Source organism: Podarcis vaucheri (genome assembly GCF_965113315.1).
Source record: "Podarcis vaucheri genome assembly, chromosome: 17".
Classification (NCBI taxonomy): domain Eukaryota; kingdom Metazoa; phylum Chordata; class Lepidosauria; order Squamata; family Lacertidae; genus Podarcis; species Podarcis vaucheri.
This window is the reverse complement of record NC_138755.1, coordinates 2,619,395-2,643,168: the sequence shown is the minus strand read 5'-3', so window position 1 is coordinate 2,643,168 and position 23,774 is coordinate 2,619,395. Positions and strand designations below refer to the sequence as shown.

The following is a 23,774-nucleotide window of genomic DNA, read 5'->3' as shown; positions in this document are numbered from 1 at the left end:
ATATGTACACAGGAAGCAAAACTTATCTATGTTGTTTGTCCTGGGTGTTCTTAACTGTGCCTGTGGAGGAAGTAGTGGTAGAAAGAGAAAAGAGAAGACTGGTTGGGAAAGAAAGTGACTGGAGCAGGACTGGAGCAGGAGCAGGAGCAGGCACTGGTTTTGTGCAGAAGCAGCCTGCCTCTGGACAAAGAACGGAAGACCCATCCTTTCGAGTTTTTGTTTGCAAGCAGCAGGAGCAGTGGCATAGCATGGGTTGCTGGTGTCCAGGGCAGGGCAATTGTTGTGCCCCCCGGGGACTGGGCAGCTGGGGTGGCTCTGGAAGACGGCAGGAGCTCAGCAGGGAGCCTGCTGTGGAGGCGCCTGGTTGCACCCGTCTCATAATTTTGTGCCCGGGGCCACCGGCCCCTAGCCCCACTCCCACTACGCCACTGAGCCACACTTGGAATCAAGAGCAGCAGGTTAGTCATAGGGTTGCCATATTTTGAAGAGCAAAATGAGGATGCTGTGACGGCCATTCAAAGCAAATAAATGCAATTTATCTCAAATTTTACCCCTGAAAAAGAGGATGTGTCCTGGAAAAAGAGGACAAGCCTAGGACAGGCCCGGGTCTTGTTCAGAAAGAAAGTGCTTAGGACCTCTAAGTCCCTTTACTTCTCCTGTCAGTGACTGGGCACTCAGGCCTGCCTTGAAGTCTCACATCTTGGGCTTTGCTTTGTAATCTGCACTGTGTCAGGACTGGTTGGGGTTACTGAGTGTTGAGGCGAAGACAGTCTGGACATGCTCAATGGCACATATGTTACTTTTGCCCTGGCAAGCCACTCATTGAGATGACTCAATAGGAGGGTCAAAGCCTGCCTGCTCCAAAGGGGGAGGCGTGGAAGTTGCACTGCATCTTCCCTCCAGAGTCAGGGTGGGGTAACTTTTGCATCCTGTTGCAGCATTTCCTATAGGCGTCAAGAGCAGCCATTTCTTATCTGGGAGAAAGTAAAGGTGTGCTGGGGAAAGGGGTCGCTGTGCCTTCTGCTCATAGCCTTTGCCAGTTGTATACCCTTTTATTTTGTATCTGGGGACTTTAGTGGGAGCCACTGAGAACCAAAGCTATCCTGATCACCCACCCTTTTACTTGCTTAATCATAGCCACTCTGGAATTCCACGTTTTGGAGGGGAGGGGTTGCACTGGAATGCACTAGAGAGCCCAGAAAGTGGCTTTTAGACAATTAGGCAGATATTCCAGGACTGAAATCTGGGGCTGAAAACAGGATATGAGGCAAAGCCTTGCTTAGGATGAAACAGCACAAAACATGTTGAAATGGACCCGCCTTGAGCTCTGGTGGCAGCTGCCTTTTGGGGTGGGGTGGGGGTGTTAATCTTCACCCCTTTCTCCAAGTTGGTTGCCTCCTTCATGTTTTGATGAGAAAACAACAGGGCTTTTGAGGGGAGGGAGAAGGAGCTATTATAGGAAGAAATGTGGACCTGGGTTTCTCATTCTCTTCAGTGTCACTCTCTTGAGTCGCATAGGGGAGGGTGGTTGGGAGAGGCAGAAACTTGCTGCTTTCATCCTGATCCCTCTGGGTTGCCTCTCTCTGCAGTCCCAATGCTCCTTCCTGCTCCTCCTGTGCAGCTTCCCTAGCAGATCCTTCCTTCTGACCTTATGTGACCCAGGCAGCTCAGTGTGCATGCTTACCAACATGTACATCCTCTCCAGGCTTCCCTGCCTCCCATCAGGTACACCCCCAAGTGCTCACCTTCGGAGCCTTTCAAGTGAGACTTGCTTTTGCCCCAGAAGCTTCCTCTCCTGCAGCTGTCATCTCAGAGGAAGGGGCAAACTGCTGGCTAAGAGAGGCGTGGGATTGGCAGAGACCCACAAGGCTGCCAAGAGAGTTCCATGCCATGTTGCACATGCAGCTGTAGTCAACCAAAGACCTGCACATCAGTTTTCCTGGAGGGTGAAGGACCCCTTCGAAACATCACTCCATGTGTATTGCAGCCTAGCCCTGCAGACGCTTCACCCTCAGCCCTGGTGCCCTGCACTTCGGACCAGGATCCCTCTGCTCCACTCCTCCTGAGGAACAAGTACCTCAGCTTGTTGTCAGCATTGTTGGCTCTCTCTAGGCTAGTTCCCTGCTTTTTCTGTCTCACCTACTGTAGCTTTTGCCTCCTTGATCCCTGAATACCTCCCCACCCAAGTGCTTTCTTGCTCTTTCATGCCAGGCGGCCCTCAGTTCTGTGACCCGCCAAGTGTTCTGCTGCCTATCTCTTCCTGCACCTGTAGCTGCTGTGGCCTCTAATCCTTGTCCCCAGGGAACTGCTGCTCTCTGTTTCTCTTTCTCTTTCCCTCCCTCTCCCCCCCCCCTTTCCATGGCCCAGTGTGTGGCTGAGTCTCTTCGTTTGGCCAGGGGGTGTTGCTATGTTTTTTTTTCTGTTTGTTCAGTGCTGTCCTTCTTTTTCTTGACTTTGTGTTTTTTCTTCTCTTCCTTCCCCTCTCTCTGCCCATCCATCCACCCACTCCTTCTGGCACATTCCTTCCATCTGTGTCCACACATATCTCTTCCTTCATTTATTTCCCTACACACATCTCCCTTCCTCTCTCTCTCCCTCTCTTTCTGTCTCTCTTTCTCTCTCTCTGTTGCTCCGTCTCTCTGCTGCCTTCTATAGGTCGTCCACGTGTCCCACTCTGCACCAGTACTGCTGTTCTGCTCAGTCGCTTCTCCACTCGCAGCTAGCTTCCCCTGCCAGGCACACAGGCTGCAGGTAAGCCACCCACTACCCGCAACTTGCTCACTCCAAGCCATTCCCATGTCTCAACATGCTATGCTTATCCACAAAATCCAGCATTTCCTAGACTTCCTGGTTCCCATGACAGCCCTGAGGGTTGGGTTGCTTGTAGCTCCCTAGGATGCAGAAGGCTGGGGGGGGGGGTCATAGCACAGCGGTGGAGCCCCTGCTTGGTATGCAGCAGCTCCCAGGCCCTGGCATTTCCAGGTGGGGCTGGAAATGCCAACCTCCTGGCCACTTTAGACAATCCTGAGCTTGATGGGCCAATGCTGTTGCTCAGTGCAAGGCAGCTTCCTTTGTTCTTGACATCAGACGGAATGGGCTGGGTTTCTGGGGTCTTTCCCCAGCAATAGCAGAATGGTCTGGTCACCAAGTGGGAAAAGAGCCAAGATTGTGGGGGTACTGCTGTCAGCTGTAGATAGTTACTTCAGCTGCGGCGAAGGGTTTGGCAGGCCCTTGGGCGAGATGCCTTTGGTAGTTCCCCTCTTCTGCGCTGCTGTCACTGCTGCCTGGGGGCTCTGGAGGCTGGGCCCACAGGGAGTTAGCAGGCGCCCAGCAAGACAACTGGTGTTGGCCTTGTGAACCTGTGGGGCTTTTGTCCCCATAAAAGGAAATACTGGATTTCATTTCCTCCATGCTTGCAACATCCCTTTGCATTTGCCTTACCCTTGTTTCTCAAACTTGGGGCCCCAGTTGTTGTTGGACTACAACTCCCATCATCCCTAGCAAGCAGGACTAGTGGTCAGGGATGGTGGAAGTTGTAGTTCGACAACAGCTGACGACCCAAGTTTGAGAAACACTGCACCCCTGCCGCAGCTCACTCCACCCTAGACCCTGCTGATCTCCGTTAACCTCTTAACACAAACTACCTTCTCCCTCACACCACGCTGCAGCCTCAGGTTACAAAATAAGGACACTCTCATCTCTGTTTATGCCATGGAGATAAAGAAGCTGGGGTGTGGGCCCATTTTGTGCTCGGGGGCTAGTTTTGACAAGGGGGCTTCAGCTCACGCAGAGACTGTGTGTGTGGACGCATGCAAGTGTTTGCAAGAGCCTAGAGCAAGTGTGTCAGACAGAAGCTGTGTGAGCAAGACTGAATGTGCAAATGAGTGATCATAAAATGACAGGGTCCTTAGCGAGTGTGTTGAGGGGTTTCAGCAAGCCTGCCCAGAGCTGCTGTCTCTCTCTCTGACTTTTTTTCTTTTGCTCATCTTCAACAGCAGTTTGATATACAGACATTAAGTAGATGTAACTTTTCCTTGTATGGAGATAAGAAGAGACGGCCAGCTTCTGAACTGTCCCCCTTCTTGCTGTGGCTTGATCTGCAGCAATTAGCATGGCAGGTGGGAACATGGATCTCTGTGCCATGAGAAATGCCACCTGCTAAATCCTGGAGTTCAAAGTGAAACCACAAAGAGATAAGTTGGGGGCTGGGTAGATGGGGGAATGTTTCACGCACTTAATGTCTACCTGCTAGACTGCTGTGAAAAGCAGAGGTTCCCTGCCAGAAAAGAAATTGGCAGCATTATGACTTTGTGTGGGGGCAGGTGTAATTCTTGAACAAGTCTACTTCCTACATTCGTAACAATCTCTCTGTAGCAAATAGCCATAGCCAAATGCAAAAGAGGACAGGCTCCTACAGCTATCACTGTTTAGAAGATGGGATTCCAGCAGGTGCTGAAATTGCATTTTCTACACAACTCTGATGGGCGCAAGGGTCCCCTCTTCTCTGGCCTTTGGCCATGCTGATAGGAAAGCTGCCTTTTCCACGTAACTTTAAGGGGGAAGAAGATCCATGTCCTCCTTTTTACACATCACAGCTAGCAGAGCTTTTCTGGTTGCTAACACACACCCCCGGTGCTTTTAACAGCTGTGTGGCAAAGGAGAGATTCAGCTTTCTTCACCTGCTGAATTTCTGTTTATCATACAACTATTAATTATACAATAGCTGGGCAAGCAAAAGTAATAGAGGAATAGAAACAGACAGCTCATGTGCATAACGAGTGGTTGTGACGGACTCTGTGCACACATCTGCCAGACCTGCAGAGTTTGTAGCCCATCACAGCCTTTAATGAGAGCTCCACCTCTCTTTTAAATCAGAACCAGTGAAGGCGGTGAAGGACCTGTGTGAGTATCTGGAGGTGGTTGGTGGATGGATGGCGGCTAACAGATTGAGGTTGAATCCTAACAAGACAGAAGTACTGTTTTGGGGGGACAGAGGGCGGGCAGGTGTGGAGGCCTCCCTGGCCCTGAATGGGGTAACTGTGCCCCTGAAGGACCAGGTGTGCAGCCTGGGAGTCATTCTGGACTCAGCTGTCCATGGAGGCGCAGGTCAATTCTGTGTCCAGGGCAGCTGTCTATTAGCTCCATCTGGTACACTGGCTGAGACCCTACCTGCCCGCAGACTGTCTTGCCAGACCTTTAAAGCCCGAAACGGCCTCAGTCCTATATACTTGAAGGAGCATCTCCACCCCCATTGTTCAGCCCGGACACTGAGATCCAGCTCCAAGGGCCTTCTGGCTGTGCCTGCTCTGCAAGAAGTGAAGTTACAGGGAACCAGGCAAAGGGCCTTCTTGGTAGTGGTGCCTGCCCAATGGAACAACCTCCCATCAGATGTCAAGGAGATAATTATACAACCTTTAGAAGACATCTGAAGGCAGCCCTGTATAGGGAAGCTTTTTAATCTTTAATGCTTTATTATGTTCTTAAATATGTTGGAAACCACCCAGAGTGGCTGGGGCAGCCCAGTCAGATGGGCGGGGTACAAATTTTATCATCATCATCATTATTATTACATATATCTCACTAATCCTTATGAGGCTCTAAACAATGTCTTTTGAGCCCCCATGTATGCCAAGTGGTCCACATTCAGTCATACTTTGTGCAGAGCTGGTCTAAACTGTAGGCTGGCTTGGACGTAATACATGTATTTTGGTCCTTGTTCCTAGTGCTTCACCTCCCCAGTATGAGCTAAGATAGAGAAACTTAATGACTGAACCAGCACAGATGACTAGTAACAATTCCCATAATTTCAGCAACTTTTCATGTTTCTTTGCAAGATAGTCTATCTCAGGAAAGGCAGTAGTGCTTGTTTTGGGGCAAAAAAAAGTTTTGTGAAAACTACCCTAACGTCATGTGTAAATATGGTCATGATTGTAAGTTTTGTGATGGAGAATCTGTGGCCCTCTAGATGTCTCTAGGCTACAGCTCCCGTCATTTCTGTTTACTGGCTATGCTGCCTGAGGCTGATGGGAGCTCAAGTTCAACAACTTCTAGAAGGCCACAGGTTAACCACTCCAGGTGTACAGGAAAGTAAGTAAAAAATTCAGTACTGCACATGAATTACAATTGCCAAACACAACTGTACAATTCATTTCGCTTGTGTTCACGTGGACAAGGCAGTGCTAATTGCTTCTGCATTTTTTAAGCAGTTGGCTTAACCATGCAGTTCAGTTATGTTATGTATACGGCTTTATGTATTCCGTTTCTGCTACACAGAAGGTATCCCAGGTCTCTCTGTGTTCTAGAGAGGAAAGAATCATTTATGGTGGACAGAGGATAGCATTCTCATAGGCAAGTCTGTGGCCCTCCAGATGTTCTTGGACTACAACTCCTTGACCATTAGCCAGGCTGGCTGGGGCTGATGGAGTCCAAGTACACCTGGAGGGCCACAGGTTTAGGAATAGAGAGTTGAACCAGACCTTCTGAGAGGCAAAGTGAGTCGGCTGCTTCAGGTGGGAGGGGCCACTAGTTCAGCAGGAAGAGCAAGTGCAGAAGTTCTCTGGTTCAGACCCTGTCATCTCCAGTTGAGCAACCTCAAGTTGCAAGGCTTGAAAGAACTGGCAAGCCACTGAGAACTGGAGAAGATCACACCAAGCTGGATGGACCCAGTGGTCTGACTCTGTGTGGCAGCTGCGTATGCTTATATGAATTCCATTAAGGGCTGCAGAGCCCTTGGGCAGGAAAGTGTCCAAAGATTGTTCCCATGTCAGTATGTGGGCGAGAATGCCCAGGGGTGAGTGGGGGCAGCTCCAACACCAAAGTGGCTTGGGCTGATCCTGCTTTGTAAAGCTCTTTTCTCATCTTAACCTTCAAGTTAAATTACCATTCATTTAGCCTTCGTTTTATGAACAAACACTTGTATATAACACAGGGGATTATGGGAGCTGCAGTGCAGGGAGACTCTGGGGTGCTATTGAATGTCTTGTCTGTCACAGGATTGTGGAGTAAAGGTTGAGACTTTTTTGTCCATTTTTTTGTCCCAAAGCCATAATCAATTTGTATAAGATGACACGCTGGGCATGGTAATATTTGGTGCAGACAGAATCATGGGATCAGTTTCCACAGAGTTCATGTATCCAAGAAACAGTCAAGCATTATGAGCATTCACAAACTTTTGTCTTGATTTGGCTCCAGCTACTATTTGGAACAAAAATTGCAAAGAAATTATGAGGAAAATGCAGGGCCTGGTAACTCTGGGATATCACTGCCCTGACTTTGACCATACAAGGTTGTGTAGTGGAGTTTTGAATATGATTCTCCCTCACTCACTTTCTGAGTAGAATGTCTTACACAAAATTTTAAAAGAACAGTACCAAAAGAATAGTGCAGAACAGAGTCACAGAGTCACCAGCTTTATTTTTCTGGCAGGGACTCCTGTGTTGTCTGACATTCATTAGGTGAAGCTTTCTCCCATCACTGCATCTGCCTGCCAATAAAAAATTCACCTGCTGAATTTCTGTTCCTTGTGCTGCTAGGAGGAAAAAATTAACGGCAGCCTGATCTATGTGCACTGATGCCCAGAAATAACCCTGTGGAAGGACTCAGGACTGCTTGCCTTTGCTCTTGTGAACCGAATGAGAGGAGTTGGGAGAGGAGAGAATGAATAAATGGATGGATGGATGGATGGATGGATGATAATGAATATTAATAAGACAGTGATCTATTCTGTAAACAAAGTGTGATGGTGCAGTAGTATTTGAATGAATCGTGTAAGAGAAAAGTGGAATTAAGTTGGCAGGCGGGATAGTTAAACGAGGATTAACTTTGGGTTGTCAGGCTGCAACCCAGAAATCCATGCTGCCCCTTAAGCAAGGCAACCGGTTCCTTTCCCTGTCCTGTGTCACACACTTGGAGGCTAGGTTCATTACAGTATTGGGGGAGGGCAAGAGAACTGAGGGGGGAAGTGTTAGGAGAAAACACAGCTGTGTCCACCCCCCATTTCCTCTGTTGCATTAAAGGTACAATGCAGAGTTCCAGGATGTGACCTGGAGTCAGCAGCCAGCTTGGTCAGTGGCCAGGGATGATGACAGTTGTAGTATAACACCATTTGGAGGATGAAGAATGATGGAAAAATTGTAGGTGCATTCTCTTTTGTGATTTGGAGAATTCTGTTAAAGAAATGGGGCTTTTTCCGGGTTTTGGTTTAGCAATCTTTAAATGGGTTGTGGGAGAAATGAAAAGCCAAAGGTTTGTTAAATTTCCCTGCTTGCCTTCCAGCTTGAAAGATGCATCACATCACCATCTCCACTCCAGCCATCACCCTGCTGTCCCCCCCCCCCGGCAATGGAGGGTTTGTCTGCAGGATTATAATCCTTCTCTGTCTGTCTGTCTGTCCCCTTCCCATTTTCTAGGGATGATGACGAGGCTGAGGACGTCCACCAGTTTTGTTGCCCTGCCTCTGAGTGCAGCAGCCCCTCCTCTAGGTAACCTGGAGGGGGTGCCACCATCCCCCTTCCACGTCTTGCACTTCTAACCTGGACCCTGAGACCTCACTACACCAGCTTCAAGCCCTGCCCCCCCCCGGCACCCCAGGGATGGGCTCAGAGGCCGTTCCAGAGACACCCTTTCCCTCCTGCATAGATCAAAGGAGGGGGTCATGGCAAACAGTTCCTGCCTTTACTCAGCTTTGAAGCAGGCAGGTTCATCTCATTTGTCATCTCTGAGTTTGGTCTTTTGCAGTCTCTGTTCTCTTGCTCTTTGCATCCTTTTGTATTTTGATATTTTGGTTCTTCGGTTGTGTGAGCTTTCTTACTAGCTCCTATGCCCTTAATAATCAGCCCAGCATACAGAAATTTAGCAGGGGAAAGTATTTGTCACCTCCATGACAAAGGGTGGGGGGAAATGTCACTTTAAAAAAATTATTTGCAACAAGAGCAGGGGCCGTAAACAATAGCAACAAAAGTACTTCTCCATTTGAACTTGACTATCAACCACCTTCCCCCACAACGGGAGGGGGGGTGTTGCTTTGACCTCTACTTTTGTGTCAGTGACACTCCCTCCCTGTTCCAGACTTTTTTTTTGAGCTTTGAGCTTTGAATTGGCTTTTTGAAACCCCAGATTGCCAACATTTCTGCAATTGACCCTGTCTTAAACAGCTACCTGATAGGCAGAAACATACCGGGGACTCCTACATTTCTTTCTGGTGGGGGCTGCTTGCAGGAGCCTGGCTGATACAAAGGTGGCAACCCAGTTTCACTCTAGCTCCCCCCCCCCTTTCTGGTCATCTTTAACCCTCTTAAGTTTTGGTGTAGCTAATCTCTACTGTCCATATCTTGACTTCAGATCTCCTTTTATCACTCAAACTTGCTTCTGCCATTCTGTTGTAACATTGCTAAAAAAAGAAAGAAAAGAGGATATGCTGCCTTCTGCCAAGGGTTCCCAGTGGCCATGCTTGCTTTGCTTCCTAAATCCAGACATGGTAGAGTTGCCAGTTTCTACAGTGCCCCTTCTCCTCTGCCTCTAACAGCAGCTGGCAGGCAGAAGTTAAGCTGGTGAGACTTTTCTTGGTGGGGGTAAGGAGATGGGAAAAAGCTTCACTTACTATTTATGGCTGGCATAAAAGGCACTGGAGCAGGGCTGTTTCAAAAGCTGGCAACCCTACTGATTTGTGAGGGAGTTGGCTGTGCTAAGGGGCTTGGTCCCAGAGGAGGCAGCGATGGCCACCAACTTGGATGGCCTTAAAAGAGGATTGGACAAATGCATGGAGGAGGAGAAGGCTGTCAGTGGCCATTCGCCTCTGTGGCTTTGCTCTGCGTCCACAGCTGGAGGCAGAGATGCTTCTGAATATCAGTTGCTGGAAACCACAGGAAGGGAGAGTTGCCCTTGGGCTCGTTTCCCACATGCATCTCGTTGGCCAGTGTGAGAACAGAAGGCAGGACTAGATGAGCCATTGGCCCCTCTTGTGTCTTACTGGTGTGGAAGGTGCCTTTCACAGTCCTAGGAGCAGTCTTCTCAAGCCAGTCTGCAGGTTCAGAGGATACAAATCCTACTTAAGGGGCTGCATAGGAGGCTGACACTTGAAGGACAGAGTCTTGCTTTGAAAATGAAGCTGGATAGAATTTTATTTGACCTTTAACCTGTAACTAAATCTTGAGTTGACCTTTCAGCTCCTGTGTCATTTTTGACGCCCTTTGTAAAAGCTGACCTGTATTCTGATGTTTAGTATTTGCTGTTGGTTGTTTGATCTGTAAGAAACATGGTTCAGGCACCAATCCTGACCACACTTCATTCATTCAAGGAAGTGCTCATTTACTTGGGGGATGGGACAGGTTCTGAACTCATAATTTCACTTTCTTCAGTGTGTCCTTGCGTCATGGCTGTGGTGGTCTTCTTCTAGTCTCTTCACACATTACATTTTAAGATTGTGAAAAGCAAATGTTACAGCTGCTGCATCAGGCAGGCACACTTACTGGGAGGCTCTGGCTTCCTGCTGAGTCTACACTGTACACTTTTACTGCCACATAATGGGGAGACTGCCCCACCCCTGGTCTTGTCTCTGGAACGGACTCTGCCAAATATCCCTAACCTCCCCCAACCTTTTGCTCCAATCTCAGTTTACACATTTTTCTATGCAGACGCATAAGCCTTAAATATTACCCCCCCTTTTCTGCTTTTTCACCACCCCCACGGGGAAGAGCATTTCCAAACAACCTTTGCTGTGCCCCTCAACTCTAAATGCAGTTCTTGCACTGGCCTCTAGGGGTCCCCCTACATGCACTTTTTCTGCCTGCCGCTGCTCCGTCTCAGCCTTCCTTGCAATTTCAGGATGCTACCCGAAAGAACATGGAAACCAACCAAAAAGAAAACCTTCTTTGGAATCAGCTTCGATTGTTTGTTCCCTGTGGGACTCTGTCCAAACTGGGCACCAGCCTCTACCCTGCAAGACTATGTGCCCTTGGGACCATCTCTCTTTTCCTTTCTCTCTGTTTCTCCTTCCGGGCTTCAGGACCTGCTAGCCAACCCCCCAGGGAGCCACCTTGGAAGCAGCAGCTCTCTGCTTAATCAAGCAAACTCTTCCGGCGTCACAGACACTGGTGTGGGCCGGGAATCCTGGACACTGGAGGATTTTGCAGGCTGTGAAGTGTGCAGACTCTGCGTTCTTGTGCTGTGGGAGGGGGCACTCTCTGTTTTGCTTGTGCTGTCTCCTGGGTTGGCACCATGCATAAGATCTTGTATTCCCATCTGGGCCACCTGTGGATTTCATTGGAAGAAAAAAAATGGCTAGGGGGAGGCAGGGCGGGCGGAGAAAGCTCACGGGGTATTATCTACAAGGAGACATTTTGCCAAATCTGCTCTACTACTGCTGAGATTTTGATACTCAGTGTGAGAAATGTTTCCGACTTTCCCCATCTTGTCAATGTGAAAAATGAGTGTGCGAGTGGTGGAGTGTTGGCTGAGCCAGGGCCACGTGTGTGCAAGTTCCACTCGTGGTTCCTGGAGTGGCCACAAGAGAAAGCTGTGTTAATGGCACATGCATTCTCCAGTTCAGTGGATTAGACAAACTGGTGGCTGAGGTGGTGGGACATATGGAATTCCGCCTGACAATAATCCCTGTGTGCTTTTCTGGGGGAAAGAGTCTTCAAGGGGTGGCCTCTGGTGTAGACATCTAGGGAAAGTCAGTGACAAGGCCCAGGCTTTGCTTGCCAAAGGTCCCAGGTTCTTTCCATTTAAATGGATTTGGGTGGCAACTGTGGCGTTGCGTCCTTTTTTGGTGCCCAGGGTACACGCGCATGTGTGTGCATGGGCAGGGCAAGCAGGGCTTTCGCCGCCAGCGGTGCCAGGCACGCATGCACAGGGCACAGAAGGTTCACAGAGAGCTCACACACCAGCTCAGCCCTGGCTGCTGAAGGAGGAGGAGCCCGATTGACCAACGCAGCCCTTGGTGAGCAAATCTCCCGATTCAGCAAAGGGACTGGGGCAGTGGTGGGCTCTGGGGCGTCAGGCAGGGCAGGCTGGGGATCCCTGTATGGGGGCACCTGGCTCGCACCCCCTAAAAATTGTGTGTCTGGGGCTGTTCCCCCCCGGGGGTCCCACACTAGCCCCTGGGTGGCAGGGCTGTGAAATACCTTTGCCTGAGTGATGAGCCTTTGAGCTTCCAGGTGCTGCTGGACGTTGCTCCCATCAGCTCCAGCCAGCATGGCCAGTGGTCAGGGTTGATGGGAGCTGTAGTCCAGCAGCATCAAGGAGTCTATGGGTTTCCCATTCCTGGAGTAGACTGAGCTGCTTGATGGACCACTGGTTTCACCAAACCAGGTTCATGCATACATCTGTTCTCCTACACATCAATGGTTGGGCAGAGCGGCTTTTTCAAAGGCAGCAGCCACCTCTCCTTTAGTGCAAAGGACTCTGGGAAAGCCACGACTTTAATCCAGTTCTGCCACTGGGGCAAAGCAAAGAGGTAAGCAGTAGTAGTTTAATCCTCATTGGTGTGGCAGTGTGAATTACAGCTGCTGTTTGCAAAGTAGGTGCTGATTCCTGTGTTACCATGGCAACATGCTTACCATCGCAAAAATTGGCGTGTGGTGGGGAGGGATCTACATTTCTGCACAGCTGGGAAAGTACAATCATGGTTAGTTCCCATGCCAGCACTTTACCTCCATCTTGGTAGTTCAACCACATGGAAGCACGTTATTTGATGACAACTGTGTCACCGTCGTAATATATGAATCAGGTGACCAGAAAGCTCAGATTATGCTTTTGGACTCCAGAGAACTGCTACAGCTGAGCACCCACAGAACACGACAGTTCTGTGTAGGAAATAATGTGTGATGATAACACATGTCTATATTTTGCTGTGCTATGGCAAAATACATGTGTCCTGTGGTCATGTGGGATATTCTTACATGTGGCTTGCATGTTATTTCCTGCATGGACTTGATTTCTGTTTTCTGGAATTCATCATGTTTGAAGCACTCCTGACCCTACACAGAGTCTGTACATTTGCATCTTAATTGGCTTGCTCTACTATATGTTGACTGTACAGTGTTTGTGCCTTTTCCTAGCTGGGTTTTGTAAAACAAAACAAAAAACAAGATCTACTTTTTTCTTGCTGCCCCAAAACCCCAATCTATTAACTATGGTTAAGTACAGTAAACGAGAGCAGGCCATGGGACCCTGCAGTTCTGGATCCCCCTCATCCGGCCGTCTTATTGATAGTTATTTCTGCATTGACTGTAAAAATGGCTGTCCCTAACTAGGGTTTCTGCCTTAAACAGAGTTTGCCAACTAGTTTCAAATGCTGATTAAGATGGAAACTCTGGTTTGCATTGTCCATGGTTAATGCTGCTGTGATAAGGGTGTGAGCCCAGTCTTGATCTCCCAATAGTCATGATATCAGGAATGATACAGTGGTGCCCCGCAAGACGAATGCCTCGCAAGACGAAAAACTCACTAGACGAAAGGGTTTTGCGGTTTTTGAGCTGCTTCGCAAGACGAATTTCCCTATGGGCTTGTTTCGCAAGACGGAAACGTCTTGCAAGTTTGTTTCCTTTTTCTTAACACCGTTAATACAGTTGCGACTTGACTTCGAGGAGCAACTCATAGAACGTGGTGTGGTATCCTTTTTTGAGGTTTTTGGTGAAAAATTCGCTAGACGAAAAACTCACGGAACGAATTAATTTCGTCTTGCGAGGCACCACTGTATCCCTGTCCCTGCTCTCTATCACATACTGACTCTCAAAACTACATGTTATGAGGAATTTATGGCTTCTGCAATTCTACATCTCCACAATAAAAATTCATTAAGCAAGAAGCAGAACATGTCATCATACTGAATATTCCCACTCCCTTGGAAGTATTACAGGGGACACAATGGATGGAGATGTTCGTCTACAACAACATTCCTTATAAGGTGCAGGCTAAAAAAGAGGTTTGCTTGCTCATACAAAATCGTTAACGAGGTGGGGCAGAAGAAAAAAGCATTGGGCTCTGTGCTGGGTGAAGAAGTAGTTCCATTCAAATGCTCCTTATTTCTACCCACTTGACCAATATGTTTTTACACACACACACACACACTGCCCACAAGCATGAGGGCTAGATGCTTGCTTGTTTATTTTTTTAAACGAAAGCTCAGATTCTCAGGATTCCACCAGTATTGGATTCTGGTAAGCCATAAAGCGTGTTCTGCTGTGCAACTGTGGGCCTTGGCACATTTTAAAAACCACTTTCCCCTTCCACAAAACTATGGCAATCTTCTGCAAATTGATGAAACTGCACTGAACTCCTCCCCACCCTCCTGTACCATTGGTGTGAATAAGGAATGTAGCTAGCACTACCTGCCATACAGCAGCTGTGCAAAACAGGAGCAAACTTGATGAGTTGCACCATTTCAGGTGCAGTGTGTGCCGCACCAGTTTACAAGTATGCAAAATGGGTGTGTACTGCAATGAGGTTTCTTCATGTTAACCTGCCTTTGTCCTCATTCCCCTCCCGTGCCCCTGAGGGTTTTCCTACTCCCTGTTGGATCTTGAGTGCACAGTATGAGACTTTGCGCTGCCCCTACATGCAAAACAAGCGTGCCTTGCACACTAAGGGAAGGCTGTGTCTTATGAAGCGGCCATAATTACTTTAACACACTGACCAGTTGCTTGGTCCCACACTAGCTGAATAGCCATTTGCCAGCCAGTTATGAAAATGGGCTTGGACATATTGTGCAAACAGGTGCTGCTGGGGGGGGGGGGAGAGAGACTGGGGAGGAAAGCTCCTCTCCTGCCCTGCCCCCCCCTGCCTGTGGAGCATGTCAGGAATACATGCTGATCCCTCTCTGGGGCAATTCCCTCCCACCACCTGTTTTGGTCCCCTTTGCTCAGCTCCTCAGTTTCCCTGCCAGGTATAGGCCGCCCCACATCGACGTGTGCTGCTTGAAGAAGCCCATTGCTCCATGTCTTCCCACCCCAACTTGTTTCTGTAAATAAGAAACAAAAGAGGCTTTATAACAAATACTCTTGTGTACAAAAATGATTTCGGTCAATAAATCTAAGGCTTCTGTCTTCTCTGAACCAAACAATAAAGAAAAGAACAATTAAATGGATCCTGCAGACTGCTGTTGCCTCTCCTCCCTTCTTCTCTCACATCTCGCATTCTCTGCAAGGCTGAGTCGGAGCCGAGCTTCTGCTTCTGAGACATTGGGTGGGTGGGGAGCTGGAGGATCGGAAGGTAGGGACTGTGCTAAAGGAGGGAGAAGGAGCAGGTGGCTTCCCTCTGTTTTGCTGTCCTAAAGCCTCTTTTCCACAGGCTTTTATTTTTGCCCTTATTAGGGAGCGGGTAGCAGCTTCCTGTCCAAATGTTAGCTTCTTCATATTTCTCTCCCCTCCCCAGTGCCACTTTTGGGGCTTTGAACAGATCTCTTCACCTGCATTTGTGGGGCATCTCCTGGACCACTTTGTCACAGAACTATAGGTGTATAAAATATAAACTGGTAACCACAGTGTGTCCATCTAACCCCATGATCTCAGTAGACAGAGAGAGACAGATGGCAATAAAAACTTCTGCTTTATTCTAGAGGTAGCATTTGAGGGCTGGGTGAGGGTTATCTTTTTATGCCCAGTACATTTTGGGAAGGTACAGTCATTGCATTCATTTAGACCAGGGATTCAAAAATACTTCCTTATGGCTTTTCTGAACAATAAGTTTTTTGCCACATAAATGTGACTTTCATGTGGGAAGAGGAGTTGCCTGTTCCATATGAACTGCATCCACAAGAGAGAAGCCTCAGAACTGGCCAAAAATATTGCACCATTTCAGTATAAGAAAAAGCATGCAATGGGGAGCAACTTTCAATCAAGACAAGTGGCCAATAATTGTTGACTTATCTAGCTCATATCTAAAACCCATAATTCAATAAAATATCTTTTCCAATGGCAAATTCTGCTGACAACAGGACACAGCCAAATATGTTCAGGGGGTGCTGCCCCCCCGCCCATTTCATTGTAATCCTTATCATATCCTCAGCCTATAGCATGTGACAGGGAGATGCAAAGACTAATGTGTCATATCAGAATGTTAAATGCAGATTAAACCTTCATACACCAAAGATTGGTCTAAGGTAGGTGTAAGTTTAATACATCTTGCTTACTTATGGTGGCTTCCCTCACATGGCTGTTACTGGATCTCATTGATTGCATGCTGTACAGTTATAATTAGCAATGTTTGCACTCTCGGCAGACCCCTATCTAGGAACATCCATAGGGCAGCAGGTGGGGGCTACCTTAGGGACACAGCAGCAGCAGGTTTGAGAGTGGGGTGCACAAGGGGCATGGAAACCCGTGCTCACCGAAGCTGCAGCTGGGAGCATCCTCAAGGGGCTGTACGCCACTCATTCAGACAGGCCACTTGGATGAGCAAGTGGGATCCCCATCTGAACCAGCTCTGAATCCTCAGAGAGATTTCCCAGGGCCACAGAGCATGTCCTGAACTCTTGGTCCTCCAGACCAACTTCATTGGTGGATTCATATCTGTCTGAATTTTAGATTGGAGCATTCTGGAAGAAGAATGACAGGCTGATGCCAAAGAGCCAATTATGAGTTCAGTCCCAGACCAGGATCTCCTGCCATGAAACGCCTTTGTAGGAAATTGGGTTTTACTGTGAGGCAGAGATTTGGCAGGCAAAGCAGCGGCTGCATGGGCAAGGTGGAGCTGGATTGCCCCACACCCTTGGTATGTTCCTGTGTTGCTTTTGTTCTCCCAGCAGTTGAGCCCTGAAATGCACTTTGCTCTGTAGGAGGCAGTGTGTGGGGTGGAAGAGAAATGGTTGATGCCCTGAGCTTTGCAAAGCGAAATATCTCTAGGGGTGTGTGCTTACCTCCCACCCAGGGGTCCTTTGCTGCTGAGCCACTTCCACAGTTTACCGTAGGTAAGCACATGGTAAGTTTTTGGAGCTGAGACATTTTTCAGACTTTGTCCAAGCAAGTCTGGATGGTGGATTGTTTGGCTGGCAGAAATCTCCTGGGATCAGATATCAAAGGAAAGGGAGAAGTAAGCAGGTTTGTGAAAGGGGTGTCTCCCATTTGACATTCACTACCCACCAGTCAATTTTACATTGGTTGGAAGGAGATGAAGTAAACTGGGGAGACGGGATTCATGGCTTCCCTAGCAATCCACCCTACGCAGAAGCATCTGTGGTCATGGGGCTGCAGCCAGGCAGCCCTCCATCGTGCCTCTCAACCCCAGTTCCAGTGGAGAAACACTTCTCTCCCACACCATTGTTCTTTACTTTTTAATTGCCATTTGTGCATGTTTAAGTGCTTGCAGCCCCCACCCCCAGACCCAGGCTCCTTCCAGTCCCAGCCACAAAGAGATGTCAGTAAGGACGGGGCTCCTGTCTTGCTTCGGGAATGGCGCAGAACCAGAGTTGGTGTAGATGCAGCTTGCCAGGAGAAAACCTCCCCCAGCTGAGATTCTACAGAAAGTTGGAAGGTGCAGGAATTCTACACACACATCCTCCAGCATCTCTTTTTCTTAAGTCTCTCCCCAGGTTTAAAGCTGGATACAGCACCACATACACATGTGACTGTTCCCTTGGAGAAGCCGGCAACCCCAACCCACTCCAGCTCCACTTCTTGTGTGTCAGGGGACAGGGGCCCATCCACTTACCTGACTTCGTGACACCTGCAGCTGGGGTTGCAATATTTCTTTCTGTGGCCAGGCTTCTGTGCCTTTAAGATCTGCTTGACGTCCTGAATTCTAACAGTTGCCACTTTCTGCACCACTGTCTCAATATGCCTGGCAAAGCTGTACCTATTAGATGTCTGCCTGTTGAGCAGCTCTTGGCAACAGCACAGGATGCCCTGCTGGGAAGATGAAAACTGGCAGCTTTGCTCCAGTTCTTGTAAATATTTCCTCACAACTGTTTGAGAACTTAACTCACTGGAAATTCTGTGTTAACACCTGACTGTGTTCTCTTCTTTAGATTTGCTCACTACTGCATCTGGATGAGACACCAAGCTGCCTGTTCATTGTTATTATTGTTTAATTGTACGTATCTTAAACTTACCCAGCATTCAGGTTGCATCTTTGCAGGCTTAACACTAGATGGCAGCAAAATTTGAGTTCTGATCTGCACTTTGGGAATTGCAGGTCCGTCCACTTGCCCCTGCCCTGCTCTAGTGGTTAAGGCAAGGCCAGTGTGGTTTCGGGGAGAGATGGGCAAATGCGGATGCTAAGGAGTGGGGTTGGGGTGAGCAGAGACTCGGGTGGGGTGGGGCTGGAAATTGGACTTTTGAATCCTGGCTTTTGTTCACAATGTTGGGCAGTGAGCTTGTGGTTCAATCACGGAGACACAGACTCAGGACTTCTTCTCTCTGCCCCAGGATTCAGTGTATTCACTCTGTTGGATTTTGCTCTTATTAAGTTCAAAGTAACGCATGAGTTGGATGTTGCTCAGTGGGTCATCTAGTTGAACCCCTACCTTTTCTACCAAGTTGAAGTGCGTCACCCAGAGGGTTACTGATTCTAAAGAAGTGGCAGGTTTGGCCCCTCTAATTCTGCTTCTAGAAAATTGGAAGAGAGAGTTGGTTGAGAGAGGAGCTTGTGCCAGTGCTCCCTTATGCTGCTCTCAGAGTTGGAAATCACTGTGTTTAAATAATTGTGCAACCCAGAACTTTGGACCCAAAATAGGTAGAGAGAGAGAGAGAGAGAGAGAGAGAGAGAGAGAGAGAGAGAGAGAGGAAATACAAATATACACAGGTATTAATAATTTGCCATTCTGATTTCAATTGAGAATATTTGAAATCAAATGCTTTATACTTTTTGGCATCACTTGACATTGTTTTGTTTTCAGTAGCCATCAAATATGAAATCTCTTCAGCTGTCGTTTCTCAGATACAAAGTACTATTATATGTCAGCTAACAAATTTTATTAAAATATCAACTGTCAAATATTAAATATTGAAATAAAATAGCATAGACAGCCAAGTCCACAAATCAAATATTCAGAGACTATCCTTTGAATATGCAGGATTGAAATTCACAGAGGATAATATATAGAGGAATGTTGGGAGCAAATTGATTTCAGCTCTAGTGTTCTTCATCCTGAAACACAGACCCAGTTCACACATCACACGGAATCTGATTAAAATAAACTGTGATTATCATAGAATCGTAGAGTTGAAAAGGACCCCCAGGGTCATCTAGTCCAGCCCCCTGCAGTGCAGGAATCTCAAACTTTTCACATGTACTACTGGCAAGCCAGGTGCCCCCCATCTTATATTTGTGCAGCTGGTTATTCCTGCCTATGTGAAGAACCTTACATTTGTCCCTCTTGAAATTCATTGTGTTAGTTTGGGCCCAGTTCTTCAATCAGTTCTGGAATCCCGATTCTGCATTTTGTAGCATTCGCTACCCCTCCCAGTTTGGCGTCATTAGCAAATTTGATGACCATCCCCTCAATTCCTGCATCCAAGTCATTTATAAAGACGAACAGCAACGGCCCCAGGCCCCAACTGTCACTTTTTGCAGGAAGATTAGGAACCGTTAGTGAGCACCCAATTTGTCCATCACATGATGTTTCAGTTTGAAATAAACAGTGGTTTTAATGTGAATGAGCATCATGCTGTTGCACATAGCTCAACAGTTCCCTCAGTGCTCCTGTGCTGTTGCTGCTCCATGGCCTGACTTGTTGTGTCATCTAAACCTGGGCTCATGATTTGTTTTCTTAAAACAAAACATGAGAAGTGAGTCAAAGAACAAACATTGGTTACTTTGAAGGAAATAAACCACATGTGCTGTCTGGGGACATCGGGAGGGCTATCCTCGTTTTTGTGATGTCTAAAGGAGGTGCCCACAGCTCCTGCTGTGACTGGAGCAGACACAGGTCCTCTACCAATGTGTGTAGCACCATCAATTCTCGTTCACCCCTCAGTGAGACAGTGATAATTCTGTTATTATTTTTATTTTAATGGATTTATAGTTTGCCTTCCCGTGACAGGTTACAATATACTGTGACAATGCAATGAAGATCTGAATGGAGCTGTGGAGGGTTAACAGCTTCTGCTTCCTGCTCTTAAATGCCATGCTGCAGGTGGGCAGACGCAGGGCAGGGTGAAAGGGGGAGGGTGATTGCCCTGATCTAGCCCCACTCCTCAGCTGGCATTTCAGGGGCTGCCCTTCGGCTCTCCCATTTTGACCCACTTCCCACAGCCCTGGTTATAAAAAGACCGGGGGGGGGGGATGCAGCTCTGCTGTTGCCAAGCAACGCTGCCCTGTGACTGCAGCAGGGAGCAGCCGGCCCTGAGCGTCTGCAGGGATCCTCTGCCTGCTGAGGTTGGAGGGAGCGGGGCAGCGCACAGGACCCCGGCAGGCAGAGCCTTTCTTTCTGTATGGGCAGCCATGCCACTGGAAGGTGGGTTTGCAATGCTAGACTTGCCGACACCCATGCCCAGTCTTTGCCAGCACATATGGAGGCAGCTGCCCCCGCACTGCTTTGAGGGCTGCTTCTCACTTGGCATTTTATACTTGGATACAGAAACCAGGTACAAAATTATGCTTGCCTGGTAGCACCTGGCAACAATACCCATACAGTTAAATAATTGCTTTTCTTGATCAAACACTTGGCATTTTGCAAAGAATTAAGCCTCAGCTTCAGTGTCTTTTGCTAAGAAAAGTGGGTATTTAAACACATACATGATATTTACAGCTGAATTAAGGCAGTTATTTTGTAACTGGGTCCAAATGAAAGAGACGTCCAGTCTAAATTGCACCTTAATTTAATTGTTTACATTTGTAGCCTTCCCAGACCCAATAGCTTGGGGTGTGTTAGATAATACTTTAAAATGCTCACCGTATGGATTTGACTAGGCAAGCTTAAGGGCATATTCCCGATTTAGTTTAGATGTATTGATGGTATTATTTATTAATCAATTTAATTAATTTCTATGAATTCTGAACTGCCCTTTGCCAAAGGGATCCCAGGGTGATTCTGCAGATCTGCACAATTAAAACATCAGCATATGTAATAAAATCAATCAATCAAAACATTAAAATCTAAAATTAAAGTAAAAAAAAAAAATCCGTTTAAAACAATCCAGACAATTATTTCATAGTAGTGGAGGTAATTTCTTATGTATGCTGCTGGACACACACAATTATTGTTTGTTTGTTTGTTTGTTTGTTTGTTTGTCTGTTTGTTTGTTGCTCTGTTGTTCCTACTTCTATATCCCGCCTTTCCTCCAAAGAGCCCATTTCCTCCTCACAGCAACCCTGTGAGTTATGTTAATCTGAGAGGCAGTAACTGGCCCAAAGTCACCCGGTGGGTTTAATGGCTGAGTGGGGCTTTGAACCCAGGCCTCTCAGGTCCCAGTCCATCACCCTCTTTTAGGCCTCTAGAGGTCATCACCAGCTCTTTCAGCGGAGCTCTAAAGGCAATAGAAAGTCAGTTCAAACACTGACTTCCACGTCTGCATATTCAGCTACAGTTTTGATATGCATGTGCTTAATACAGAAGCCCAATCAGTTGCCCATGTTTGATTGATTGACTAATTGAGTGGATATTTTTATCATTGTTATTTGTTGCTAAATTTATTTGTTGCTAAATTTATCCTTCACCAATGGATCCCAGGGCAGGTTATAACTATTTTTTAAAAAAATTAAAACCCAGAGTTTAAAAAGTTAAAACAAATGACAGTCACAGGAAGAGAGTAGGTCTTGAAAACACACATCTCCGGGGTCAAAGACCAGGGGGATTGGATTCTGCACTTACTCCAAGGAGCTCACGAGCAGCTTGCTTCTATCTTTATGATTACTACTACTATCATTATATCTATGTAAATGGAAGTTTACAAAGAACAGGTATGACAAGAGGGTTGACTCTAAAATATTTCCCAGGAAACAACAGACATAGGAAGGAAATGGAGGCAATGATCAGTAGTGGGGAAATATGTGGTGATTTCTATTACGTGGACTTAAGCTGAAGTATAAAGACTAGTGGGGTACCTGTATTTTACAGGGCCTGATCCATATTGCTTTAGCAGCAGGGATTCATAGATTCATAGAATTGTGGAAGGGGCCACGAGGGTCATCTAGTCCAACCCCCTGCAATGCAGGAATCTCACCCAATGTGGGGATCAAACTCATGACCCTGAGATCAAGAGCCTCATGCTCTACCAACTGAGCTATCTCAATTCCCATTTTCCAAATGGCAGGGATAATGACTTGCCACAACACATCCATGACAGAAGTGGGACATGGACTATTTCCCACACCATGCTCACTTTCATTCTGGCATGCCCCCAGGCTGAGAGAGTGGAACATTTACAAGGAAGCAGGGAAAGCATCAACTCTCAGCTCTGCGGGAAAGAGTGTCTGGCTGGCATACCTACACCACAAATATGTATCTGTCTTCTACAGTTTAACTGACACAACTTCCTCCAAGGAATCCTGGGAACTGTAGGTTGCTGAGAATTCTGCATGTGAGACTCTAACAACCTTCACCAAACTACACTTCCCAGGAGTTCCTGAGGTGAAATAATCACCATTAATTCAGTTCAAATCAGTAAACCAGAGGTGCTGTTTTGCATCCAGCTTTGCTGAGAGTTTATTCCTCAGCTGTTTTCTTCCAAAGGACAAACCACAACTTCAGGAGTAAATAAGGAATCTGTATGGATATACCGTATTGCACAGTCTCTACACCACGGTCAGGTGGGTCTCAGGATGGGGAAGACGCACATTGGCAGTGTGAACTGTGTTACAGGGGCTGGTCCTGTAGTTGAAGACATCTTCTTTTTGAAGCATTGTGCAATTTAAAGAAAAAGATCCATATGAAGGGAGAGCCAGGCCATGGAAGTTGCCCATTAACACTGAACGCCCTAGTCTTCCCCAGCACGGAGAGATGCACTGCAGTGCTGTTTAAATTGTAGTAATTATTTCTGCCAGTCTACGTATCTATCTCTATTTTCCATTTAAATTATAGTAAAAAGATTCTTTCGTTTAACAAAATGTATATGGTGTATGATTGTATGTTTAAAGCAGGCACCAAAAAGAGAACAGGGAAGGCACCTGCCTGATGTCAATAACCAGGGAGTTGTTACAGAGTACAGGTGCTGCCAGATTAATATATCACAACTATAATTAGTATAATACAACTATTTTAATTTAAATAGAAATACAATGCATCTTAGCGGGGAAGACTGTGACTAGGTGGCTTATTGGCTTGCTCAGTCTCCTGTCCAGGTGATAACTATTAGTGGTCAACTTCAAGGCCTTTGCTCTCACTTCTTGAAAGTATTTTTGAACCTGATACAAGGCCACCCTACCAAGTGCCCATTTTCTTTGCATGGGGAAATAGCAATAGCTTTTCCCCTTTTCAGAGAGGCAGCAGCATCTTTTTGACATCTGCAAACCATTAAACCACCCACCACCCACATTTCAGACCTATTTGCATGTTTAGCAACCAAAATTGCTCGCAGCCAGAAAAGAGGGAGAGAAACAAAACCCTCAGAGGTTCATGTGTAAGCAATCAAGTCTATTGAAGAAAACTTTGCTGCATGTCATTTCAGGCATGAAGGATTGGTGTGAGAGGCATGGCAAGATCCATAGAAATAATAATAATAATAATAATAATAATAATAATAATAATAATAATGCATTGTACATATATGAACATTTCTTCTATATCTGAGACCTTAGAATTCTTATAACAGCCCCACATTGGAGTCATGTCAGATGATGGGGCATTTAACAAATGTCCATGATGAGACAAGATTGGTCCATGAGCCAGGGGTTTCCCA

The 23,774-nt window shown here is 47.0% G+C and overlaps 1 protein-coding gene across 8 annotated transcripts in view; it reads left to right on the top strand.

The window, feature by feature from the left end:
- Positions 1-23,774, top strand: part of IQSEC2 (IQ motif and Sec7 domain ArfGEF 2) — a 163,553-nt gene that overhangs the window by 73,796 nt on the left and 65,983 nt on the right. For 5 of the 8 annotated variants that reach the window (XM_082205775.1, XM_082205785.1, XM_082205776.1 and 2 more), the window contains one exon: positions 2,656-2,751. The exons of the other annotated variants lie outside the window; for them this stretch is intronic. In XM_082205775.1, coding sequence (XP_082061901.1) covers positions 2,656-2,751 — 96 coding nt within the window. The remainder of the gene's footprint in view (positions 1-2,655; positions 2,752-23,774) is intronic. 8 annotated transcript variants of the gene reach the window in all.